The sequence below is a fragment of the Callorhinus ursinus genome, unplaced genomic scaffold, assembly GCF_003265705.2.
Source record: "Callorhinus ursinus isolate GAN/ISIS: 27379988/994484 unplaced genomic scaffold, GSC_fseal_2.0 scaffold21, whole genome shotgun sequence".
NCBI classification, from domain to species: domain Eukaryota; kingdom Metazoa; phylum Chordata; class Mammalia; order Carnivora; family Otariidae; genus Callorhinus; species Callorhinus ursinus.
In genome coordinates, this window is record NW_027397083.1 from 25,692,508 (window position 1) to 25,718,150 (window position 25,643).

General features: G+C 36.0%; 1 protein-coding gene across 1 annotated transcript in view; it reads right to left on the reverse strand.

Moving 5' to 3' along the window:
• Positions 1-9,074: 9,074 nt before the first annotated feature.
• SLC17A6 (solute carrier family 17 member 6) overlaps positions 9,075-25,643 on the reverse strand; it is a 42,485-nt gene continuing 25,916 nt past the window's right edge. Inside the window, exons 6-12 of the mRNA XM_025878961.2 lie at positions 25,537-25,623; positions 22,437-22,579; positions 18,624-18,773; positions 13,430-13,562; positions 12,504-12,614; positions 11,929-12,056; positions 9,075-11,202 (exon numbers count right to left, since the gene is read on the reverse strand). Of these exons, the coding sequence (XP_025734746.1) occupies positions 10,867-11,202; positions 11,929-12,056; positions 12,504-12,614; positions 13,430-13,562; positions 18,624-18,773; positions 22,437-22,579; positions 25,537-25,623 (1,088 nt within the window). The 3' untranslated portion in view covers positions 9,075-10,866. The remainder of the gene's footprint in view (positions 11,203-11,928; positions 12,057-12,503; positions 12,615-13,429; positions 13,563-18,623; positions 18,774-22,436; positions 22,580-25,536; positions 25,624-25,643) is intronic.

Sequence of the window (25,643 nt, forward strand, 5' to 3'; positions counted from 1 at the left end):
AGGTCCTGTCCCCATGCTTTAATAAACCACCATTTTGCACCAAACATGTCTCAAGAATTCTTTCTTAGTCATCGGCTCCGGACTTCACTTATATTCTAAAACTTCATCAGTATCTTTATAAAAAGAATGCCATGTGAAGAGACAGTCGGGCACACAGGGAGAAGAATGCCATGCAAAGATTGGAGTTATACTGTCATAAGCCAAGGAACTAACCAAACTAGAAGAGAGGCCTGGAGCAGATCATTCACTAGTACTTCTACCAAGAGCTTGGCCCTGCCGGCACCTTGATTTCAGATTTCTGGCCTCCAGAACTGTGAGACAACTAATTTCTGTTGTTCTAAGCTACCCAGCTTGTGATACTTTCTTACAAGAGCCCTAAGAAACTAATGCAGAGGTGTTTTGAGTTTCCCTCCACTCAATTCTGTATTAGGTGAGAGGCATAGTTTGGGTACTGTGGGAAAACATGAAGAGAAATAAAACATGATTGCTTCCTTCAGTACCTTTGCTGGGGAGCACAAATAATAAGACAATCATAAACAAGTGTTATGTGAAAATAAAAGTAACTTGTTGTCAATGAGCAAAACAGAGCATGACATACCAGCCTTCCAGAACCATTCCCTTCTTTTCAGGGTCCCTTTCTCCTCACTCCACACAGGGTCTTCATGCAGTCATGCTCCTACCCACCGCCACTGAGGAAATGTCCTACTCGCCCCAGGTTCTAGCCCCAAATTGGACAAATCAAAGACTACCTCCGAGTCTTGATTTTTTTTTTTTTTTTGAAAAAAAAAAATGAGAATAATGACCCTTCTCCATTCTATCTCACAGCACTGGAGTGAGGATCAAATTAGAGAGAATAACTGAAGGCATTTTGAAAACCTTTAATATAGCTTAAAATATTCATTGTTACCAATGGTCTAATATGTTCACATCCAGTGAAATACTTCCCTTTTACTGAGAGCCTTTTGCAGAGCTGCTACCCTCACCCAAATGGAGAAGTTTGAAATCCCTGCATTTGTTTAGCCCCCTATAGAGATTTATACCGTTCACAAATCAAGTCATCTGACTTAATTTTTACCACGATTTAGTGAGCTATGCATTTTATGCCCATTTTGAAGATGAGAACACTAAGCTCAGAGAAATGAAGTGGTTTGCTCATAAATAGTTGGAGGTATGATGTGAGGCTAACTCCAACATTGCATTTGTCAACTCCTAGTAAGGGGGATATTTTGGATCACCCATCCTTTTCTATGTTTTTAAAAATAAACCCTTAATGCCGGCAACTATAATGTCCTCCGTTACTGATGAAAAAGTACGATTTTGACCTTACAAGCCCTCTGGTGATATTCAAAGATTATATCTATGTTTCCAGACATACCATAAAGAACCACGTTCTATCAAGAAAAAAAAATTTTTTTTAAGAAATACAGCTTAAAAAAAAGCACAAAAAATGATGGTGTATGGTCAAAGCTTAACAAAATCTACCATTTGGATGAGCCTATTGTTCTCTGAGTGCATCAATTTCCTTGAGGAAAGAAACCAATTTAGGGTTACTTCTGGAACAAATATGCTCTGAGATATGAGAGAGAAAACAACGAAAATTGAGACACTTTGTCTTGTTCTTGTGGATAACCTTGAGTTTCAGACAGAATTTTGAAAAAGAAAAGGTATTATTTCATAAATATTGTGCCTGGTTCTTTCTGTCTAGAGTTGTGAAAGCCAGGCACAAGTGGTCACTCTGCCTTGGACTCCTTCTGCAAGGTGCAGAAAGCATGAATCATGTATTTGTCAATATATTTTGATTATCCACATCCTGTTCTTGGGTTTGAGTTGTGAGTAAGTGGGTATGAAACAAATGAAAAGCCAAGCTTTTATCTTAGCATCTGGAAAGAAACTCCGATTCCCAGAGCACATCATCTTCCCCCCCATCGTGTCTGCCTTGGCACTCTTGTATAGAACGTGCTTCCAGTCCCTCCCCACTCCTATGCAACATCCTATGAGACAGAAATGCTCATCTTAGGCTCCACTAAAAATTCCTTTAAATATAACAACATCTAAACAGTGTAGTCTGCCAGCTAAAGGCCCTGCACGGCCAGCCTAATCATCCCATCCAGCCTCCTCTCTGTTCCTAAGCACACATGAGAGTCCATCTGCAACACCCGCTCACTCCTCCAAACACATCATGGTAGCTACACCTCCATGATCTTCTAGTGATGTGCCCTCTGCCTCTGTGCAATTCAATGTCTTCTCTCTGTCTCTGACTTTCCTTCTGACAAGAAGAATTAATTTAATGTGGAGGATATCATTCTGCTTGCATATCAACTATGACCCTGCATTCTCCCATTAATTATTTATTGAGTTCCTAATCTATGTTAGGCCTTGGAGATAGCATGGAGAGCAAAAGATATGCCTCACAACATTTACAGTTTGGTGGGAAAAAATAAGTTAATATCAAAGTTATAAACAAACAAATTAATGCCTAATTGCAAATTATGATAAATCATATGTAAAAGTGAAACTGTACAGTGGTATACTTATGTCAGGAATGATTGTGAATATCTGTTGATATGCAGAATTTGCTGCCCAAATGAGAGATTCTATATACATGAAGTTCTTTCTTTCTTTCTTTCTTTCTTTTTTTTTTTTTTGCTCTGATGACATTCTTTCTATAGCTATTTTTATTTCTATTTGTCTTCTCTTCTAAACTGTGAGTTTCTCAAGAGCAGAGACTATGCCTAATTCATTTTTGTATCTCTGTAGTATAGTAAAAGGCCTGCATATAGCTTAACAGATGTTGAATGAAGTAATGAATGGGCAAATATTGTAATTTCTGAAAAAGTCCACCATTTGAACTTCTCAAAGTACCTATACAACTCTTTCATAGCATCTATCACAACCTCAAGTGATTTCTCTGTTCACTTCTTTATCTGTCACCTGCATGTATGAAGAGCTCCAAGAAGGCAGAATCCATTTAGCTCTTTTCCCCATCATATTCCTAGTACCTGCCACATAATACATTCTCAATAAATATTTATTTGATAAACTGCCTAACTTACCAAATGAAAGAGTGTTTCTGAATTACCTCAAAAGCTCTGTTGTGAATCCCAAGATGTAGGTTAACATTACCCTTCTGCTACTAACTGGGGAGAATTTGACCAGTCACTTCACGTTTCTAGCTGCAGCTTTCCCATCTATACAATGAAGGGGTTTCAAGCATGTATTTTCTTTCTTCCCAGTGCCAGGACTCTCTAATATATCCCATTAAACCAATAAAAGTTGAGTGCGACCTGTTATTAGAACTTAGACTTGTGTTTTTCACACAAGTATGTCAATTCACTGCAGGACGTTTACTTAATGAAATCCTCAAACCCTTACAAAATCTTACAAACAAACCCTTACAAATCTTACAAAACAAAAAAAGTTTTGTAAGAATGTGTAAGGTGTTCCCTAAAAGGGTCAAAAAGAAAGTAGCATCACAGAAAGAAACCCACCAGGATGAAGGGAACCTCCAATAACTATTAAGATTTTAAAAATGTCAATAGGAGTGCAGGCAGAAAGTAAAAATTTAGGCGCACCTGGGTGGCTGGTTGGTTGGGTGTCTGCCTTCAGCTTGGGTTATGATCCCAGGTCATGGGAAGGAGCCCCCAGTCATGATCCTGGGTCATGGGAAGGAGCCCCCAGTCATGATCCTGGAGTCCTGGGAAGAAGCCCCTCCTCTTCAGGCTCCCTGCTCAGCAGGAAGTCTGCTTCTCCCTCTCCCTCTGCCCCTCCCCACCTCTTGTACTCATCCTCTCCACTCACTCTCTCTTTCAAATAAATAAATAAAATCTTTTAAAAAAAGACAAGAAAGTAAAAATTTAGTTTTATATTTATTGGAATTCTGAGAACAATTACAATCTCTGGTTGACTTGAGGAACGCAGCTAGCTATTTTTCAACGGGAATAACGTCAGAAAACTTCAGAGCCTCAGAGTCAGGAGGATCTTTAGAAACCATCTAGACTAATGAATTCCTTTATTTTCCAGATGGGGAAGCTGAAGCCCAAAGAGCTGAGATGACTTGCGTTGGGTTATGTAAAGAGGCTGTGGCAGATTTAGGGATGCAATCCACATAATTCTGGTTTTTCTACTATCCCACTGCAACTGGAATTGAGAATTAATATGCCTTTAGATTAATGGTGATATACTAATTTCCACCCTGCATTCAAGGAGATAGGTATGCTCCTCAAATCCCTTCTTTAATCTTTGAGAAGCAGTCCAATAGACTGATGATATCTGTCAGAAAGAAGGCTTTCATCTGTGACATTTATTCTCATGCACACTTTTGTTGGCTTTGTGCCCAAGAACTTCATTTGGATTCATAAACCTGTTCATAAATGTGTATAATTCTACCTTTATCTTGACTTTATAAAATAAAAACATTCTCCCAAAGCTGTTGCATTAAATGTTATGGCTTTTGAAAACTGTCAAACGCTCTGGAAGATCATGACAATATCTTCATTGGCAGCCCAGAGATTAAAAAAAAAAAAAAAGCCTGGAGAGGAATAAGACTTGTGTTCTCCAGGGAAAATATCTTATCTGGTTTGTCTGTTTTATATTTTACAATACAGAAAATTGTCTGAAAAATATAATAAAAGCCATATATAAATTCCCAGAATAAATAAATACTGGTATTTTATCATATTTGCTTTAGCTCATTTTTCAAAATTAAAAAATGACAAATTTGAAGTTTCTTTTATGCTTTTCCTAAATCTATTCTCTTTCTCCCTTTCCAGCTACAACCCTTATGAATACTTTTGTGTGTTTCCATCCCGTCCATGTCTTTATCCTTTTACTGCACAGTATATCATCTGATAAATATGTATTTCATATGAATGGCATCCTACAGTGCCAATTATTCTGCACTTGTTTTCTGTTGCATAAAATCTATAAGCTATAAATAGAAAAATAATTTAGGTAATCACCATGAGTAACTTAATTTTGGTAAAGATAAAAATATCTGAAAATAGTTTTCAAAATGATCCATTGTGATGACTCTGACATTGAGGTCATACTTGAAGAGTCAATACCTTGTATTTCCTTAGCACAGTGGGGAAAGGTGCAAGCAAAATGACCCTTGTTAAATACTGATGTACAAGTTGCTGTGCTAAGCACTTTATCTGTTATTTTACCTAATCACAATCCCAGCTACAAATTAGGTATTAGAGTGCCGTATTATTGGTGAAAAAAAAAACTGAGCTTCAGAGAAATTAAGGTACTTCGCGAAGTCATACAGCTATTTAGATGCAGTCAACTGCAGTGATGATGAGTACAGGATCTAGAGCCAGATGACTTACACTCACATTCTAACTTTACCCCATTAGTTGTAGGACCTCGGCTAAGTTACTTCACTTCTCTGTGCCTGCTTCCTCTCACTTACAAATGGAGTTTACAATAGTATCTACCACAAAGGGTTATTTCGAAGTTTTTTAAAAAGATTTTATTTATTTATTTATTTGAGATAGAGTGAAAGCACATGCACGAGCAGGGGGAGAGTCAGAGAGCTAATCTTTATGTGGAGCCCCTCTGGGGGGCTTGACCTCCGGAATTGGAGATCAAGCCCTGAGCCGAAATCAAAAGTCAGTCGCTCAACCGACTGAGCCACCTAGGCGCCCCACAAAGGGTTATTTTGAAGATTAAATGAGTTATAGATTTGTACATGAAACCCTGAGAACCATGGAATTTATAAGCCCTATATAAAGGAATCCTATTAGCATTATTATTATTATCAGATCCCTCACTCACGTCTTCCTTTAAATAACACCTAAACAAACAAATAATGAAAAACAGACACTAAATGAAAATGAGGAATGAAGATAAAAATAGCAATTGAGCCAAACAGCGCTCTCTAAGCTTCTTGAGAAGGAGACAAAGAAGGAGACATGGCAGGCCCCATGTCTCTTCATTTCTAAATGCCCACAGTGCACTAATGCATCAGGAAAAGCATTCTCAAATGCTTAGAAATGCAAGGATCTGTATTGAGCAAAGTAACAAAACATGTCCTCGAATGTGATTTAACAAAACTGAAGAGGTTTCTTCATGTGGTTTGCTCTTGGTGAAATCTGAGGGATTTCATTCAATAAAAGTTGCTGAATTTGGATGAGGCACAGGGTCATCGGTATCTGAGGGGTTTCATTCAATAAAAGCTGCTGAATTTGGACAAGGCATAGGGTCATAGGTCCGTATTCTGCAGCTTTTAGGTGCCTGGCCACATTCATGGGAAAGCTTGGAGAAGCTCGAGCATTTTAAGGGACTGTATAGCATAGAGCAACCTTCACAGATGAAGTGTTTCTGACAGCAGCGGAATAAAAATTCAGGTTTGAAGTCTTGTATGAGGATGGAGAAAAGCGAATAAAAAAAAAAAAAAACCCTGCTCATTATAGCACCACGGTAAGAATTAAATCTCAATAGCCACGATCTGTGGATAAGACTGACAAAGCAGGCATGGAGGTAGCTGATGCTGATCTTGCTGCACAGCCTGGACTCCCCACAGCGTGGGGATCTCTACGGCTGAGACAAGCCTCCGCACCTGAAACTTAAAAAAAAAAAATGGACATGGGGAGCACCACCTGGAAGGCAGCCCACGTTTGGGAATTTTGTGGATTAAGGAAAACCTTTTCTCAGGGAAAAGCCTCTTCTCTTCAGTCATATCTGTTTGGCCTGTCTGGGCAGCTGGGGGTGCTGCAAACACCTCAGGGAGGAGATTTGGACTTTAGGAGCCATGAGAGCCCGGATTGTTTTCTCATCGCTGTATTGACAGTGACTTGCACAGTGTCGGGGCTTAATAAACAGTTACTGGGTGAATCTGTAAATTAGCAAATGAAACCCAGGAAAGCTGATCGCCAGTAGCACTTGGTAGACAAACACAGGAATGATAAGCGAGGGATAGTAACTCAAATATCCATCATGGCTATAGAAGTTAGAAGTGTGTATATGTAACTTTGCATTTCCCAAAATCATCCAGGCAAGCAGGAAGTTAAAGGGGAAAACGTGCAAAGATAGAATTTTCATAAATAAGGTACTGGATACATAGGTTAAATACAGCCCATGTAATAGGATATTAGACTATGGAACTCTATTGTTCAAATAAGAAAATGCACATGCTATATTGTTAAACAAAAAAGTAGTTTGCAACAGTAGACTAAATATGACTTCGAATTTGAAAATTGCAAAACATTTTCTGCGTATTTTACTTATAAAAGATTCCAGAAATGTTAAACGGTGCTTATTTCTGGATAGTGAGATTGCCAATTACCCTCTTTTTAACATTGTTCTTTGCCTAACGAAGCTCCCCTCCCTTGTACTCCATTTCTAATCAAAAGAGTAATAAAGCGATTTAAAGATAAAAATAAATCACTCTCTTGCTGTGGCCAAATGGTCTGTCTCTTGTTCTACTCCCGCCTAGGGAATCTTTAGGAAGTTTATTACACCCTATTACACCCAGTTCCCTTACTTGGAAAATAGAAATACTAATACTGATATGTGACCTTTCAAGTTTACAAGGCAGATGTGTGGATGAAATGGGATAATGCATAAGAAAGCATTTTGCAAATTACAAAATACCTCATATATATAACATTGCAGATGGGGATAGGCATTGAGATGAGGAGGAAAAGTGGGAGTGTGAGGAGTAAGGGAAGAGGTCCCTGGGTGGCTTAGTCAGTAGGCTTCCGACTCTTCACTTTGGCTCAGATCATGATCTCAGGGTCCTGAGACTGAGCCCTGCATCAGGCTCTGCCCTGAGCGCGGAGGCTGCTTGAGATCTCTCTCACCTTCTGCCCCTCCCCCTGCTTGTGCACACTCTCAAAAAAAAGGAAGATGAGAGGTAGGAGCAAATGAGGGTGGCCAGTGGTAATATCTGGAGACGTCATTAGAATGATTCTCTTACTCTCTTACAGGAACTGTAAACTTTTGCATTATAGAATTGTGGAAATTGTAAAGTATTAGATCCAAGACACTTTCATTCCTGCCAAAGTTATGCAAGAATGGCATGTGAGGCACTGTAAGAATTAGGCTGGGTCTTTGGCTGTTGTTTCTTTGTGCAGAGGATTGCAGGAAAAGAAAATACATTCCCTCGCCTTCCACCACCCTCCACACACACTCTGAGCTTATGTGAGTTCTGGATACGGGGTTGTGGTTGAACCGATTAATATTCTTCAATTAACTTCTTAAATTAAGTCCTGGCTAAAAAGAAAATAAAAATAAAAACAAAGCACAGCTTACCATAACAACTTCATTCCAAATCCTTAACATCTTCTGTGTCCTCCGTTTCCCATCAGCTTCTCTTATTGAGCCTCAGTGTCTTAGTTGAATAAGGAGCGTCCCCTAAATCACCCCATAAGTCCTTTTGAGCAGTCAAGTTCTATGACTGTGACTCCAGTGTTGTATAATTATGGTCTTCCCTTTCTACACATCTGTAAAATCGGAAATTGGATTGAAATGATCACTTTTCCAGTGACACAGACGTTCCACCAGCTGCTACCTTGATAAATCTTGCTCACTGTTTGCTGCTTTGGCTGACACGTTATAATATAATGCAGTTACTCTATTTTACCTTGGGGAAGTTTTTTAAACTTCATGAGTTTCAGTTTCTTCCCTTGTAATCTGGGATTAAAAGGAGTACCTGCTTTGGGTCATTGTGGAGTTCTATGAGATTCTCTACATAGAATGGGTAGGGCAGGGTCCAGCACAACCTACACGTACAATCTAAATTAGATGGGATCCTTGACCTGACAACTTTTGAATTTTTTACCTGAATTTTTCTGTAAGCTTAGCACACAAGCTATGAGAAGACTATCATCGAGAGATAGAGTTTGACTCCGAGACCCATTTCTTGATGCAAAACTCTGTCTATGGAACCACATCCCACACAATCTAAAGAGTACCATGTTCTTCCATTAAATCTCAAGTAGCTAAAAAGGTTATTATTCTCGAACCTAGCTTTGGCTGCACTGGAACACATGAAAGCTAAATTCCCATTAAAGCTGCAAACTAAATAAAATAAACCCAAATTAATGTATTGTATTTTTACAAAAGGATAAATAGAGCATTTTATTAACACTTTTTTTTTTTGCAGCAACAAAATGATAGCCCACATCTTTTCATTCAACAAAACAAAAGCTATGATCACATTACATCACTTTGAGACACAAAGCAAAGGATGTTTTTATTTTCTTAAGGTCAAGAATGGTTTGCATCTTTAAAACAAATGTTATGTTTTCTATTTGCAGTAGCAGGGCTTCCAGTCACTAGCACAATACAATGAACAGATCAAATATCCAGAATAGACAATTAAATACACCAATGATATTTTGCATTGAATTGGGAAATGCATTATTATCGTTTAGAACATTCTAAAGAGATCTGATGTTAACTTTTTAAAAGAAAAAAAAATCATTCCAACCACCCAGACAGCTACCACAGCAAAATGAAGATAATATACAGACAGGAAATTGTATGCATTGCACTTATTGCTTGGAACACAAATGTTGCAATTCCTGTTGAGTTATATTAAGAAATGACAAGCAAAATGCCTCTGCCCCATCTAAAATTCTATGACTCTATGAAAGTAGAAATTGCAGTCCCCTAACCCAACATTAGGTGTATGCTATTTTTGGCTTTTTTGTGAAGATTGTTTATTATGTTTTTGTGTATGGATATGTATAAGATATACAGATATATATATATAGATATAATTTTAATATAATTTATTGTCCTATATATTTAAGACAAATATCTTTTAAATGGGACTTTAAATAATAAAATCGTCTACTTACAATATCTCTATTAAGTTTATCTTTTCATATTATATATAGCTCTGTGGCACAAGTTTCATATAGTATTTCATTATTAAGGAAGAATATCTAAACCATTTTCTATTTCTTTTGTTGTTAATATTGCATTTTCAGGGCTAAATCTCCATAGTAAATTTCTTATTAGATTCTTTATGGTGTATGCATTTTTTTTCTAATGCAAGTTACAACCAGTACAAAGTTGTAATAAAAAATACATTAAAGTCTATTTATTTTTTATATTTTTTGCAAAAAAGTTAAGTGATATGCTACATGAAAAGTCAGATTTCTGTTGAAACGTGAAGTGTTTTATACTGTTAGGTAAATGAATGGAAGAACATGAAGCATACCCCTCACTTTACAAGTTCTCTTTCACAGATATAAGTATATGTGCGCAAGCATTTCATATAAAACACTGCAAGATATTTCTTTTCAGAACCTACAAAATATTCCACATTATGTAATAACAATAATTATTTAGTACACCTTGCTAGTTGCTAGCCCACAATATTCTTCTCTAATTGAGAGATATAACAACTCCATAATTTATATTCAATAAACGTTGCCACCACCTGATGCAGCCAACATGACATCTTCGGGTTTCTTAACAGGACTTCTGCATGATATCTTGCAATACAGTGTAACAAATATATAAGTGCATTTTGCATGATCAAGTAGCTTTGGCTTCCTAACCTTTGTAGGATGGGATGTGCCAACTGTTGTAGTTGTGCTTTATTAAATGGTGATGAGTTTTAGCTCACGTGAATCCAATGAGTAACTACTCGCTTCTACAATTTTGACCAGTCAACGTTTAAATCACAAACGCAAAAATGGATGACCTGAATGGAAATGATGGCATTTCACAACTTCTACAGATTGCACTTGATGGTAACTTCATGAGTTTGTTTGTGATTCATTTTTTACAGCAAGACTTGCCTGGTTGATATGTTTATGTGTGTACACCACTTTTTTTTTTTAATTTTTGGGCAATCACAATTAATTTAATCACAAACACTAAAAATAAATCCAGCAATTAGCTTTGTTATGAATAATCATCTCGGTCCTTATAGGTGTATGAGTCTTGTACTTCTTCTTGTACAAATTCCTCTTTCTTTTCCCAACCATTGGGCCAACCTCCATTAGCCTGTGTTGTGGCACCATAAGACTTGGTGGTACCATAATTTATATAATTTTGAGTAATGTCCCCTGTTTCTTCATCGAGCTCATCTTCATGGATAAATCCACATTTTTCTTCACTTGTTTCCTCAGGGTCTGCCCAGGGTTGCTTCTCTCCTGAGGCAAATATTGCATAAAATATAACTCCGCCATAGTGGACCAGCGCAGCGATCAGGAAAACATACTGCCACTCTTCACGTGACTGCAGTGACAAAAAAGCAGCGCTGTGAGAACAGACTCCCCATGTTTGAAAAGCATAACCTCTTCTTTGAATGAGCCACCATCACGCTTTTCATACAACACTATCTTTAGGGGAAAGCCCTGTTCTGATTACATAAAGCAAATACTGTGATGGAAACTTTCCATAATCCTATGACTTTCATTAATTAAATTTTTTTATAAATCTCAGGTTCTGAAATAAAACTCCAAATATATCTGTGGTCTGTTAATTTTTAAAATACCCATAATCTCTCTTTGAATTTCCATTGATTTACGTATATTTTTTCCTCCTACTTCTTTTGTTTATTTCCTTTTGGTGAAAAATAATTGTGAAGTTCTACATTTAAGGACAAATAGCTGATAATAATATTCTTCCATTGATAACTGCAGAGTCTGAATTGATGTTTCCAAATAAAGTTCAGAAGACTTCTACTTGAGTACTCTAAGAAGCTAAGAGAAAAAAAGTTGTTGTTTTGCCACACCAGAAATATGAGAACTATTAAAAGGTGTTGAAAAGCACAGTGCTTATTGGTTGGGAAAGAAGAATTCCTCAGAGCTCTTAGAGATTTTCTAGTGAGCCTCAATTATCTCCCTTACTCAGAGGTCTGGTGGCTAGACCACAGAGAGAATGCCAAACAGGATACAGTAATTCTTCTCTACCATGAGAAAGAATCTTCAAAAACTGAACATTTCTTTAGCTACGTCTTACCTTATTCTTTGTCATTGCACCAACAATGATAGGGCAAACCATTCCTGACAATGTGCCAACACCATTTGAAATGCCCATTAAGATACTGGCATATCTCGGAGCAATATCCAAGTGATTAACATTGAAACCTGAAATATACACATCAGCTTAGAGTCAGAGGATCCTAAACCCCTTGGAAGTGGGTGGCTGTAGAATATTCTCTACCACACTCACCACCCTCCTGAGAAGATACCAGGTATAGTGCATGTGCTCAATAAGTATTTTTTGATAACTTAGCTCAAGGATATGATCAGAGTGGAATGAAGTATGGGTTCTTATCCACTACTTAATATGTGATACTCAAATCACAGAGAAATGTTCTCTTAAAAAAAAAAAAAAGAAGAGTAAGCAGGAGGAGAATGAGAAGTGACAAACCCAAATAATGACTTCTAAATGTGTTATTCTTTTTACTTTCTAGTGGAAATATGTTAAGTAACTTTTCAACAATAGAATATTAAAGAGGAAAGGAGAATATATTTATTATTACCGGCAAAAATCAGGACGTTACGTTTATAAATTTAAAAACATGATCTTACCAGAAATAGCAAATCCACTGAATCCCACTGCAAGTACCAAGAATGAGATAGCCACCCCTCTAGTATGAGAATAGCCAACGACCAGAAGCAGTGTTGCTTCCATGCCAAAACCTTTGGAAACAGACACATGGAAACGCTTCAGAAATTTGTGTAAATTTTCCCAATGAGCCAAAACTGCTAGAACTGCTCATGCTTATCTGACCTAAGAAACCTCTTCAGGGAGTCTATCTTAAAAGGGGCAGCTGGGTGGCTCAGCCAGTTGAGCCTCAGAACCTTGATATCAGCTCAGGTCATGATCTCAGAGTGGTGAAATCAAGCCCCAGGTAGCCTGGCACTCCGTCCTCAGCAGGAAGTCTGCTTGAGATTCTCTCTCTCTCACCCTGACCCTACCCCACCGTCTCTCTCAAATAAATAAAAATATTTAAAAAATAATAATAACAGTTATAATTTATGCACAGAGATTACTGAAGGCTTCCATTTTAATAAAAATATTGAATATGCCCTTAAGTGTCAGTGGTGGGCAGGGACGAGTTAGTTATGTAGTTATTTAAAACTAGGAGTTATGAGGGGCACCTGGGTGGCTCAGTCATTAAGCGTCTGTCTTCAGCTCAGGTCATGATCTCAGGGTCCTGGATCAAGCCCTGCATTGGCCTCCCTGCTCAACAGGGATCCTGCTTCTCCCTCTTCTGCTCTCCTTGCTTGTGTCCCCTCTCCCACTGTCTCTGTCTCTCAGTCAAATAAATAAATAAAATCTTAAAAAAAAAACTAGGAGTTAAGAAAATTTGAAGATAGGGAAATGATTATAAATGAACAATGAAGACACAAATTTAGCTGCATATTTAACATACACAGTAAAATTTACTCACTCATGTATATCAGCATTTCATGAGCCAAAATCACGTCCTTCACATCACTTATGTACTTACCACCACAATTCATGATCTTTCTTACTGTAGTAGTTGAAAGAATTTGCTTGCTTCTTAGAAAATCTGCAATCTGCCCTCCAATGGGCACAATAATTGTCATTACTAAGTGTGGTACAGCAGATAGCATGCCAACCTGAAGAAAAAGAAAAAGAGGAAACATATACATGACCATAAGTAATATGGGCAATGGTCTTGGTTTTTTGAATCCATCATAAATTTTTTATGGGAAAAGAAAGAAAAAAAATACTGTCTCCAAATGACCACTTACTCCTTCCTGGAATAAGCAATAACTTCCACAGAATAAATGAGAAAAGCTAAGTAAATTTACTTTTTATCTGTTAGAAGTGAATACTTTTCTTTCCTGTGTAATGAGTCAGTAAATTTTGAGTTTATGAATAAACTATCCTGAATCTTATCACAGTGATTCACATTTATGTGCCCATTTTATATTCTTAAATATGTTTGCAAAAATTCATCATTAGTGAGTGAGAGAGAAACAGAGACAGAGTCAGAGAGATAAGAAATACATTTGACCAAGCCTTGAAGAGGCTCTATTTTTAAATTTATATTTTTTTAATTCTTAGGAAGGCTAAAAACCTTAATTGCATTTTAAATATGTATCTCTTATGAGTTTTATATTTAGTTTCTAAGCTAAATTTAGCCCAGAAAATGCAGATTGGTTCTTCAATGTTAGGTATTTTCTACTTCAAATGTCAGTATTTGGTCACATTGTCACACAATGGTATATAGTTTCTGTATTCATTTCATATGAAATAGCTCGACCTAAAATCTAACCTACCAGCATCAATTCAACACACATTTTTAGGCCAATAATTATGTGCAAGACACTCTTCTCTAGACATCATGAAGTATGAATAAAATGCATTTTTAAGTACTGGGGAAAAGTTTATTATTTGTGTATAAAAATGTCTTCCCAGTTAGATTATTGAAGGTTTGAGACAAAGATTGCTCGATGTCACAATGGCAGACTTGAGTACCACGCCCACGGAGTCGGGTTTTTACCATGATTGAGTCAGTGAATGACTCCTACAGAGATCAAACGTCTGAGTTATTTAATTCTCTCTCTTTTATCCAGGTGAAAGTTTATTATATTATTACTCTCTTGTATTGATGAAGAAAGTATAACTTAAAAAGGCTAAATCATTTCCAGAACCAAATATTGAGCCATTTTTACCTGAGTCTAAAAACTGGGCTTTTAACCACTATGCTTAGCACTGCCACCACCTGAGAAAGAAAAATAAATAAAACCAGATAATGTGCTGATTGTTCTTAATTTAGTTAAAAACCTGGCATTTAGTATAGGCTCACAAATGTGAACTAAGTAAAACTATAAGGTAAACTGACATTAAGGCAAACATTACTGCTTTTGAGAATAGCATCTTGAAAAGCAGAATGGTTCTTTATTCTTAACTACAATAGATATATTTAAAGCAACGAATGTGTGGAACGAAACCATCAGACAACAAAACATTCTGGAATACACTATGTTAGGATTTGTGTAGAATTGCATGTCCTGTGTTTGCTTTTAGAGGCAGAGAAAGCCGGAGAGTGATCTGCATTTCCTAAGTCCACATAACTGGCCTGCATCTTGACTCAGTGTTTGAGACATCTGAAAAGTTCTTAAATTGAACACCCTTTGCTATTTATTATCTACTCAAACAGACATTTTAATTCCTTTGGGTAAACGAAGAATAAAGTTATGATTATTAGCTATTCTCTTTCAGCAAAGCCCTATGGGAAGTGCAAGGAGGTAACAATCTAGAGGTTAATGAGACAGAAGTTGGGAATATCCTAGCCCAATGTCTTAATACTTGGAGGTATTCAATCTCCCAGTTCCTAGGACAATATGTGGACATATTCCATACATGACCTCATCAGGGCCAAGTTGCAGAACTTTATGAAAGTTATCCAACAATCTTCTCAGCTTTTGGTGACTTACCATAATCACTTGCAATCACGTGTGATCAGAATGCTCACAACTTTTGGGGCGTATCATTATTTATGATAATCACAAAGTACTTTGTTCATTATTTTAAGGTTTTACAAGAGTAGGCTAAGTGTTTTGAGTCTCTGACTGATTGATTCTTCATAGAAACTCTAGGTCATTAGACTTTGCGCACCCTCCTCTTTGCTCCTCTGGGTCACAGTCTGGATTTCCTCTCTCCCCACCTGTTTCATATTCTATTTAGAAATTGTCAGGCTATCACACAACAAAGAGTAGCCACTCAACACTTCTCTAAGTGCCCCTAAATGTAAAGCGCAAAAGGAATGAATGTCTCCTCTCATTTGGTTGTCTCTTGTAACGGGACCTCTCAAAGTGCTGGTTAATCCAAGCACTAGCCTTCCCTTGATAGTCATTTTCAAGAGGCTAAAAACGTTTCTATATAAGCATTATATATGATATATATGATATAATATATTAATATATTTATTATAATTTATATTATTTTTAATTTATATAAAATACTAAAATACAATTTATAGTATACATAAATATATATAAAAATATATATATATATATATATATATATATATACACACACATCTATATATATTTCTGCTTTAACTGGGTCAGTCTACCCGAAATGAAGATTGAGCTATTGCACTTGTGTTTTAGTCTGCAGCATACTCAATTTAACTAAGGTTGGAGAGAACTATCCTCCATTTAAATATTTTAGTTTGCTTACATTTTGCCACAGTTCTGAAGGACAGTATTAATACCATTATTTATGGAAAATAAAATCAAAGTTGGCAATCATTCAAAAACCAGCCCCAGGTTATGTATCAATAGTTTACTGCGGAGCTTGTGTTCCGAGCCCTGCCAACCTGGATCTAAAGCCCATGCTCTATTTCCTTTACTACCTCCTTTATACATTTTTCAAATAAGTCAGTGGCTTTTTTTTTTTTTTAACCAGTATAATCAAAGTCTTCAAGCCGATCTGTGTATGTAGAACTTATCTACAATTTTAGTTAAAAATATAACAAGTGAATCAAATCAACTCATCTGGTTATTATATTTAGTTTTGGCAAAATATTGCTTTTACTCAAGCATTTTCAATTAAGTGGAGCTACAAGGCCAGAATGACCATGCAGTTTCATGAACATCAGTTGGCTCCTTCACTTCTCCCCCATGAGACCTGACTGTATTAATAGCCTCTCGGTGTCATATTTGTCCTAGATTATGAAAATGGACTCACACCTCCAGCGGCCTTTGTTGAGAATGTATAACACCTCTCGGAGCTTCCAAAGGCTACCCTGCAATGTTTGATCAGCTCTAGAGAGAAGAGCCCTATCTAAAGCAGCCATTCTTCTCAGGAATGGAGGAAACAGTTTCCTTAGAAACAGGGATTACAAAAGAGCTCTTAGAATAGCTTCTCCTAAACTCAGGTTTTCTTCAATTCCAGGCCTCAGATAGTCTTTCAAGTAGAGACTTAATATGAATAGCGAGCCCAGCTGGATGGATGTAATGACATGAAGAGAAATGGCAAGTCCATGGCCAGCACAGACGAGTGTATTCCGTACTCAGCAAAGGGCTTGGCAGAGATTGTATTTAACAAATACTTGCTAAGTGCTTAAATGAAGATAGTGTCTACCTGAATTTGAATAGCGTAGTAAAGGGAATTGAAACATAAATTAAAGAATCGGGGCTTAACCTTGATTCTGGCATATATTATCAGCTTGGCCTTAGGCAATTTATATACCTTCCCTAGTTTGTTTCCCCATCAACAGAAATGATGAGAGTTATCCAGCTGGTCAACCAAACAAGTTTGTTCTTCATGAATATGAAAGGACCTTGTGAATTTCAGACTCTTCTATAAATATAGTTATTTTTATGTTCATTTTATCCTTATAGAAAAATCCCAAAATGATTACATTTTCACAGCTATGAACAAATGTCTGTAGGGTTTAGCATACTGTTGTGAAACTGGTAACTAATTGCTTTTGTTTATACCACCAAAAGCTGTGAACTCCTGAGGATGGGAACCATGTTTTTATTTCTGAATCTGACACAAAGCTTCACACATCATATTCAACAAATGCCTGTTAAGTGAATAAATTGAATAAAGGACACACAAGAATGTTTTCAGATTTTTTTTTGCTTTCTCAAGTATTTTAGCAAGACAGATTTTTTTTCAGTTTATAAGAAATTATTATTTTTTTTTACTTAAGTATAGTTAACACATAATGTTACATTAGTTTCAGGTGCACAACAAAGTGATTTGACAAGTTTATATGTTACACTATGCTCACCATAAGTGTAGTTACCGTCTGTCACCATACAACATTATTACAGTATCATTAACTATATTCCCTATGCTGTGCCATTTAGTCCCATGACTTATTCATTCCATTACTGGAACCCTGCATCTCCCGTTCCCCTTCACCCATTTTGCCCATCCCTCATTTCCTGACCCACTGGTAACTACCAGTTTGTTCTATTTACAGTCTGATTCTGCTTTTCATTTGTTTATTCATTTGGGGTTTTTTTGGTTTTTTTTTTTTTTAGATTCCACCTATGAGTGAAATCATATGGTATTTGTCTTTCTCAAAGTCTGATTTATTTAATCTAATATAATGCCTTCTAGGTCCATCTATGTTGTTGCATATGGCACAATCTCACACTTTCTATAGCTGTGTGATATTCCAGCATGTGTGTGTGTGTCCGTGTGTATTACATCTTCCTCATCCATTTGTCCATCAATCAGGACTACATTAAAATAAAAAGCTTTCACACAGACAAGATTACCAGACAGATTTTTGAAAGCATTGAAGAAGAGATTGATAATTACATAAACACAATTCTATTTCAATAAAATTTTTTTTTCTTTGTTCACTGTTACATTGTCTCTGATCTGAGACTTAAAGGAAGTTATGTTTCTTTACAGGGGAAAGGCTATGGTGCCGTCCACCCTAATTGAGACATAAGCTCCATGAGGGCAGAGACTAGGTTGATTTTTGCCTTCAAAAAGAGCACTTTCTAGCAGACAGCTGAATGCAGTAGACACTCAAACACCTTACTTAGTCTTTGTTTCCCAGAAGTTATTTGTTAAGTGGATAAACAAATAAATGAGTAACTCCTAAAATTTAGAAGATAAAATACTGGCAAAGGAACTTAATATTCAATTGAACACAAAAATAATGCACTAGTTAAACAAAGATAATTTTTACATACCTTGCTGATTTCAAATCCAAAGACTTCCTCAAAATATGCTGGCTGACTAATAAGCAGTAAGTAAAAAGTCCAGCTTCTGCAGAAGTTTGCGACAATTATTGCATAGACAGGCATAGATGTAAAAAATTTCCTCCATGGAGTCTTGAATTTCTGAAATCCCAAAAAGAGAGCAATTCTGACCATTTAAAATATTTTCTAACTTAGAAAATGGGAATAATAGGTGCTTTGCATTTTCAGGATGTATATGTTGAGGCATGAGTAGGAGGTAATGAAATCGATTGCAAAAGTCTAATTAACCTTAGCTGCATGAATAATTGTTGGAAGAAAAAAAAGATATTAGCTTCTTCTTCTGATTAAATTGTTCCCATTTTCGGAATATATAAGATCTTATGTTTATAGAAAACAATTCCAAAAGCACAGATCCTAGTTTCCAAGATTTTTTTTTTTTCTGGCAGTGATAGATCATGCCTCAGCTAAAGATTGTTGCCATATCAGTGACCTTGTTGGTATCCAAAATATTTTATCTAAAACATTGAAAATTCAATATAGTTAGGAGGAGAAAATAAGAAAAATTAAGAGTGCAATATTCTAGACCCTATTTAAAGTTAATAATACCACTACCTATCCATAAATCCTCTTGATAGACAATGGATATCAATATAAATTCTGTAATGCTAAAACGCAAGGTTCTAGAAAACTCACATGGTATACAGCTGGGTTGAAGTATTTGGCTATCCAGCACACCATGGGCACATCATAACTAGTTACTTATGACATTCAAGACATTCAAAATTAACCACCTAAATAGGATTGGTTTTGCTTATGATACCCATTTAAAAACTATATCTAGTGTACTTAAAGATCCTGTATATGCCCAAACATAAAGCAAGTATTCTCCCCCAAGACTAGTATTTTTAGGCCTGAAAATGTCTCTCATATTCTCACTTTCTCAATGATTTTATTTTGAACGTCAAAATACTGTTTGGTGAAGAAACAATAGCCTGAAATAACTCCATTTAATGCTGGCTTGGGATCCTTAACCTGACCAAATTAATAAAAGGGGAGGCAGACATTTTTTACACAGATTTAGTTAATTACTCCTGGATGTAGAGCCTCATAATTGCTAGTATTGACTGTGACTCTAATTAAGCCTCTCGAGATCACTTTAAAAGTAATAGAGTAAGAAGTTATACTGTCGTGATCACAAATACATATGACAAAAAAGAAAAACAAAAGCATGTCCTAATAACATATAATGAGTACTGTGGCTTTGAATACAAATATCCAGTGACAACATCCTAGCTGGGTTCAAAAAGTGTGTTTTTTAAGTCCTATATACTCGGGGAAAATACTGCCATATATAAATATATTTATATCACAGAAAATGAAAATTGTTGGATACAGGTATGTCAGCATTGTAGTATTATGTTTGTATAAGAAATAACTTCAGAATATTATTAAAAGTAAATACCTTTTTCCTGCTGGGAAAGTGTTTCTATTATTCATACCTATTATGCATCTCTACTAAGAACTTTATTCTTCAGGTTGTAAAACACTTCATCAAATGTAAGATAGAAGTATCTAATTTTATACCTTAAAAAATTATTCGGGGTGGTAGGAGGGCTTATAGTATTCTGATAACAGTCTACTTACTGTCCTGGCTGTTTTGCTTCACAGGTGTGTATGGTTTACAAAACTCAAGCAAGTTGTTCACTTATGATTTGTGTGTTTTTCTGTATACATGTTATATTTAATTTTTTAAGAAAAAAATATTTAAAAGGCATTACAGTCAGCTGAAATGTGTGCTCCTTAATTGGATGCAGACTCCAAAGAAATAGCTACAAAGGACATATGAATATAGACTAGATATTTGAATTTGGACTGGGTATTAGAAATCTGAATATGATCTAGGTCTTAGATAATGTTAGGGAATTATTCTTAATTCTTTTAGGTATAATAATAGTACTTAGATTGTGAAAGAGTATTTTTATTTTTCTAGAGATGCGTGTGAAGTATTTGTGGGTAAAGTGTTAGGACATCTCATTTACTTTGAAATCATTCAGCAAAAAGAAAAGTGAAGTAAGTAAGGCAAGGTGTTGATAACTGTTGCATTTATGCAGTGGATACATGAATATTACTATTCTTTCTGCTTTGCTGTATATTAAATTTGTTCACAGTAGAAAGTTCAAATAACTACAAGTACAATAATATACGTATTTCATAAAAATGAAATATAATCTCATTTTTAATTTTGTTTTGAAGCTACAGGAAAGTATCAAACATCAGTAAGAAGTAAAATATTATGTTTGGGAAAGAAGTAAGGTAAGGAAATGGGGGAGTTTGAGATTATCTGTGCTGTCTTATCAAGTTACCAGCTGTTCTTTTTAAGGTCATTTCCAGAAACTGGTTTTCACTTAGACTAAATTTTTTATTGTTTTAAAAAAATTTATGCTTGATTTAGACAACCTTTCAAGAACTGGTAAATAAAAGAAGCATAGTTAAGTAATGAAAAGATAGGTTGATCAGATTACCTGGGGCTAGAAATTGAGCTTAAATGCTGAACTCATCACAGATCAGCCTATATTTCGTTTCTGCTCCCAGCAACTGCTGCTGGTGGGCACCACGCACACGGCCAACACCCCATCCCTGCAGAACCACTTGTTTCTTAAGTAGCCACCATTAGAAAGAAACTTTCAGTCCATTTACAGAAGGAAACAGGCAGGGGAGTTTCAAATGCCAGTACATAGTGTCAGAATTTTTTTTAAGTACTGAAGTTTCACTTCTGAATGATATCCAATGTGGGATTTTTCTTATTCATTAAAGGCCTCAACCACGGTGGGTGATAGACCTTTGTACCTAGGATGAGATGTCAAAGACAGACCTTCTCTAACAAAGGAAGTAGAGAATCAGAGCTGGAATAAAAGATAATTAGAAAGAGGGGAGGAGCCTGCAAAAGAAAGAGAAGCCTAATGTATAGGAGATGCTGACTCTTCAGTGTGATACCTTCCAGCTCTCAGCATAAGGAAATTGAGTTACTGCTTAGGTGCTGAATTACTGAGCCTGTCTAAATACGTTAGTTTTGCCTTCCATTTTTTAATAGTATCAAATGCCTATTAATGAATATCTATGATATATTGTCACACGGACTAAAATATTTGCTTTATTGACACAGAATTGCATTTTCTCTCTCCATAGAGCCCATGAAAGAAATCAAATTAGAATCAGAAAAGGGGTCCATGTTATACTTTTATGATACTTTATCTTCATAATAATAATCCTGAAAATGATAAGATTTTATCAATAACAAGATTCTATATTAAGAATATTTTTATGTCAGCTATCTATTATTGACATTCTAATGATTTAATATTTCTTTAACCACATATAGCAAAAATACACATGTATAACACCTAACATTTAGACAACTCAATACACAAAAAATCGCCCTTTTTATGATTGTGTTAGGTGATCTGGCATTTCCTATGATCTGAAATTAACAAATATTTATTGAGTTTGTTTAAATTATGGACCATATTGAACTGTTTATAAAAGCTTATTTAGTTTTCTAGTCCTGGCCATAGTCCAGGGCAAATTTGAAGATCATTAAGAAAAGATAAAGAAAAAAAAAGAAATTATAGATGGGGGAAGTAGAAATCATTCCTAAGTCAGAAAGTATGGATGGACGAAAGAAAACAATCATGACTGACACCAAATGGGTTTTGTTGAATAGGGACTCAGAAAGTAGTTTGGTTGGTCAAAGGGAGGTGAGACGAAGAATCAGAACAGGAATATACACCATAATAAAGTTCTTACTTCCATTGCACCTAAAAGATTTGCACTCTCTCCAATGCTTTCTTCAATGTACCTACGTTCTTCATCTGTAATAGTAGGATGTTTTGCAGGACTCTCATAAGACACCAAAAGCCAAAACATGTACCAGATCATTCCAAAGCTTCCTGCAAGGAAGAGTTCAAAAGAAGAAAATAAAAAATCTATCATAAATACCCCCATGTAACTGTCATTTGCTGGAATAAAACTGCAGGAATCTCATGACAAACACATTCTCTAGAATGTGAATTGGATTTTCTGCTTCTCCAATTGACCAGCCAGCTCTTCTTGTGTTATGTCACTGAACTTCAAGCTTCCTGAAGTCTGGTCCTATAGTTTTATCTCTTTGTCTCCAATAATGCTGAGACACAGCATTGGATAATTATTGAATGGTGTGGTTTGGAACATGTTCATACATCCAACGAACATTTACAGAGCATTTACTATTCCAGGCACTCTGCTAAGTGAGAGAAACATGGTGAACCGGACAAAATTCCTGTCTTCAAAGAATTTTATGAGGGGGGATCATTTTCTTATTTGCCTTCCCTGAATATTTGAGAGTGGTCTATATTTCTACAAAAAAGAAATACTCATTTCCCTTTCCTGTAAGCACTTCCAGATCTAGTAAACAGATTATTAAATAAAATCTAGATTATTTTAGCCTAGGTGGCTAACATTCATAAAAAAAGGCAGGAGGTGGGAGTTTTTGTAATTAATGTAGTAACATTTAACACTTTATGTGACTGTATACCATTATTATTTTCAGTACATAATATTACCTATTGATCACTCTGGGCAAATGAAAGCTATAAATTCTAATACAATAAACTGTTTGCAACTTCTTTAGCATCCCTTTCTTTATTTAGCATTCTCAGCATTAAGGCATGCCCTTATTGTGTAATGTAAATCTAAAGTATTAATAAAAGAAAGAATTTCAAGTGATTTATTTTGGTGTCCCAGAAGCTAGTTATTTCATTTTTGGCTTCTACTGTTCTTTATCCCTTGGGTAACAGTCTAAATGCTCCTGATCTCTATAATACTTTTTTCTTGCTCGTTCAATCTCTGAGAATTATTTCTTAATACCACAGATTTTGATGGGCCATGCTCCTTTTCGTTACCAAACATGACAGCAAACACAAATGGGAGTTAGTTAGTATGTGAAAATTTGGCATAGTGTAGTGATTATGGAATATGGCTCTCCCAGATGCAAATCCTGACTGTGTCACTTATTAGCTACATGCTCCAATCAATGACTGAATCTCTGTGAACTTCCACTATAAAATGAGACAATTTCTTTTTTATGAGATTGTGGCAAAGTATAGTTAAAGGAGATAATGCATGAAGCAACTAGCATGGCAAATGGCACAAAATAAGCACTCAATAAATGAAAGCTCTTGTAATTCAATAATAATTATCATTACCGCTAACTGAATGTGAAGTGCCGGACATTCAGCTAATTGCTATATATGCATTATCTTCTTTTAACATAAGCCACTATACAGTTCTTATCTTATTAATCTTTAAAATATAAATATTGAATGTGTGGCTCCAAGACCTAATTTTTTTATACACAGTAAGTAAGCAAGCACTATGGGGATGTGATATTTTCAGATTATCTAATATTTAAACTTTGTATCATTCAATGATAAATACTAAATGAGATACAACTTGACATAATGACACTGATTTTCATGAATGCTTTGTGGAAATTAATATTCTTTTTTAAAAAAGATTTATTTATTTGTTTTGAGAGAGAGAGAGAGCATGTGCACGTGCCACATGCATGAGCAGGGGAAGGGGCAGAGGAAGGGCTGGGGGAAGAAGATTCCCGACCTGAGCAGGGAGACTGAGGCTGCTCAAGCTCATGAACCTGAGATCATGACCTGAGCCGAAACCAAGAGTCAGATGCTTAACTGACTGAGCCACCCAGGCACCCCGGGAAGTTAATATTCTTACTTTAAAGTCACATCATATTTTCAATTAAGTAATAGATTCAATTAAGGGACAAATTGGAGGATTTACTGGCCCGGTATCCCAACTTGTACTATATACCCTATACACATTTGCTTTAAACTTCTTTGAATTATGGACTCTTGAAAATCTAATGGAAGATATGGATTAAAATCTAATAAAAATATCTCCCCAGGAAACAAATGTACAGATGCATCTATGGCTTATCGTTTAGGACATTCATGAATCTAAAACCTAGCCATGGCTTTTGAACCAGAATAAGAGCTCCTGCCATAAAGCATATTTAATAATATTCTGCAAGCCTAAGAATTTGCTCTGATAAGAACATTTTGAAATGGGAATGGATCATGCCAAATTCGGAAGCAACCAGATACTGCTCAGTTCTACCTCATGACTTCATTAATATTTCACATTCTCCTGCCCACGTCTAAAGACGGTATTCATCAGTGACATCAGTTGGAATCCAGCTCTCTTATATTTCTTTTTCTCATGGCTAAAAAAAAAAAAGTCTCCTAGAGAGAGACTTTAGGGGTACTCTCAAGTGGTAAGCTTTCTGGTTCTGGTTAGAAAGTAAACAGAGAGGGACTTTGGACTCAGGGTTTCTTGTGCTTTTTATTTCCGTTTGAGGGCTTCATCTCATTTAATCCTGGAGTAACGAGGACTAAAATGTGAGGCTGCTGCAGCTGACTATTAATATTTTGTCACAAAAGCGAACTGTTGCATTAGCATTGCTATCGCCTTCCAGCTTCCCATCCCTATTCAGTCTTGACGAGGCAGGGTCAGCCGAGAAAGCAGTAGTGGGAGCTGCTTAGCTCTTTCTTCTTAATTGGCTATGAATCAAGAGCTAATTTAATTTTTTTCTTCATAATCAAGGACAATATATGAAATATATCCCAAAGTTTCCACCAGCAATGTACTTCCTTTTTAAAACAATAAATAACAAGGTAGGGAGAATCATAGAGATAGAACATTTTCCTTGATCTTCTCAAAATATAAGGAAAGGATTCTTAATGGAAAAAAATGTGAGTGAATGCAGAAGTATATTCAGTGATCTACCTCACTGTTTGAGTTTACACCCATTTCTTTTAACTTTATTGTACCGTATGCAACATACCATAGACATAGAATACCGAAGACCAACCAGTATACTGCACAAGAATGCCAGCTAAAGGCATTGCAATTACGGCTCCAGCATATGAACCTAAAGTAAAAGGGAGAATG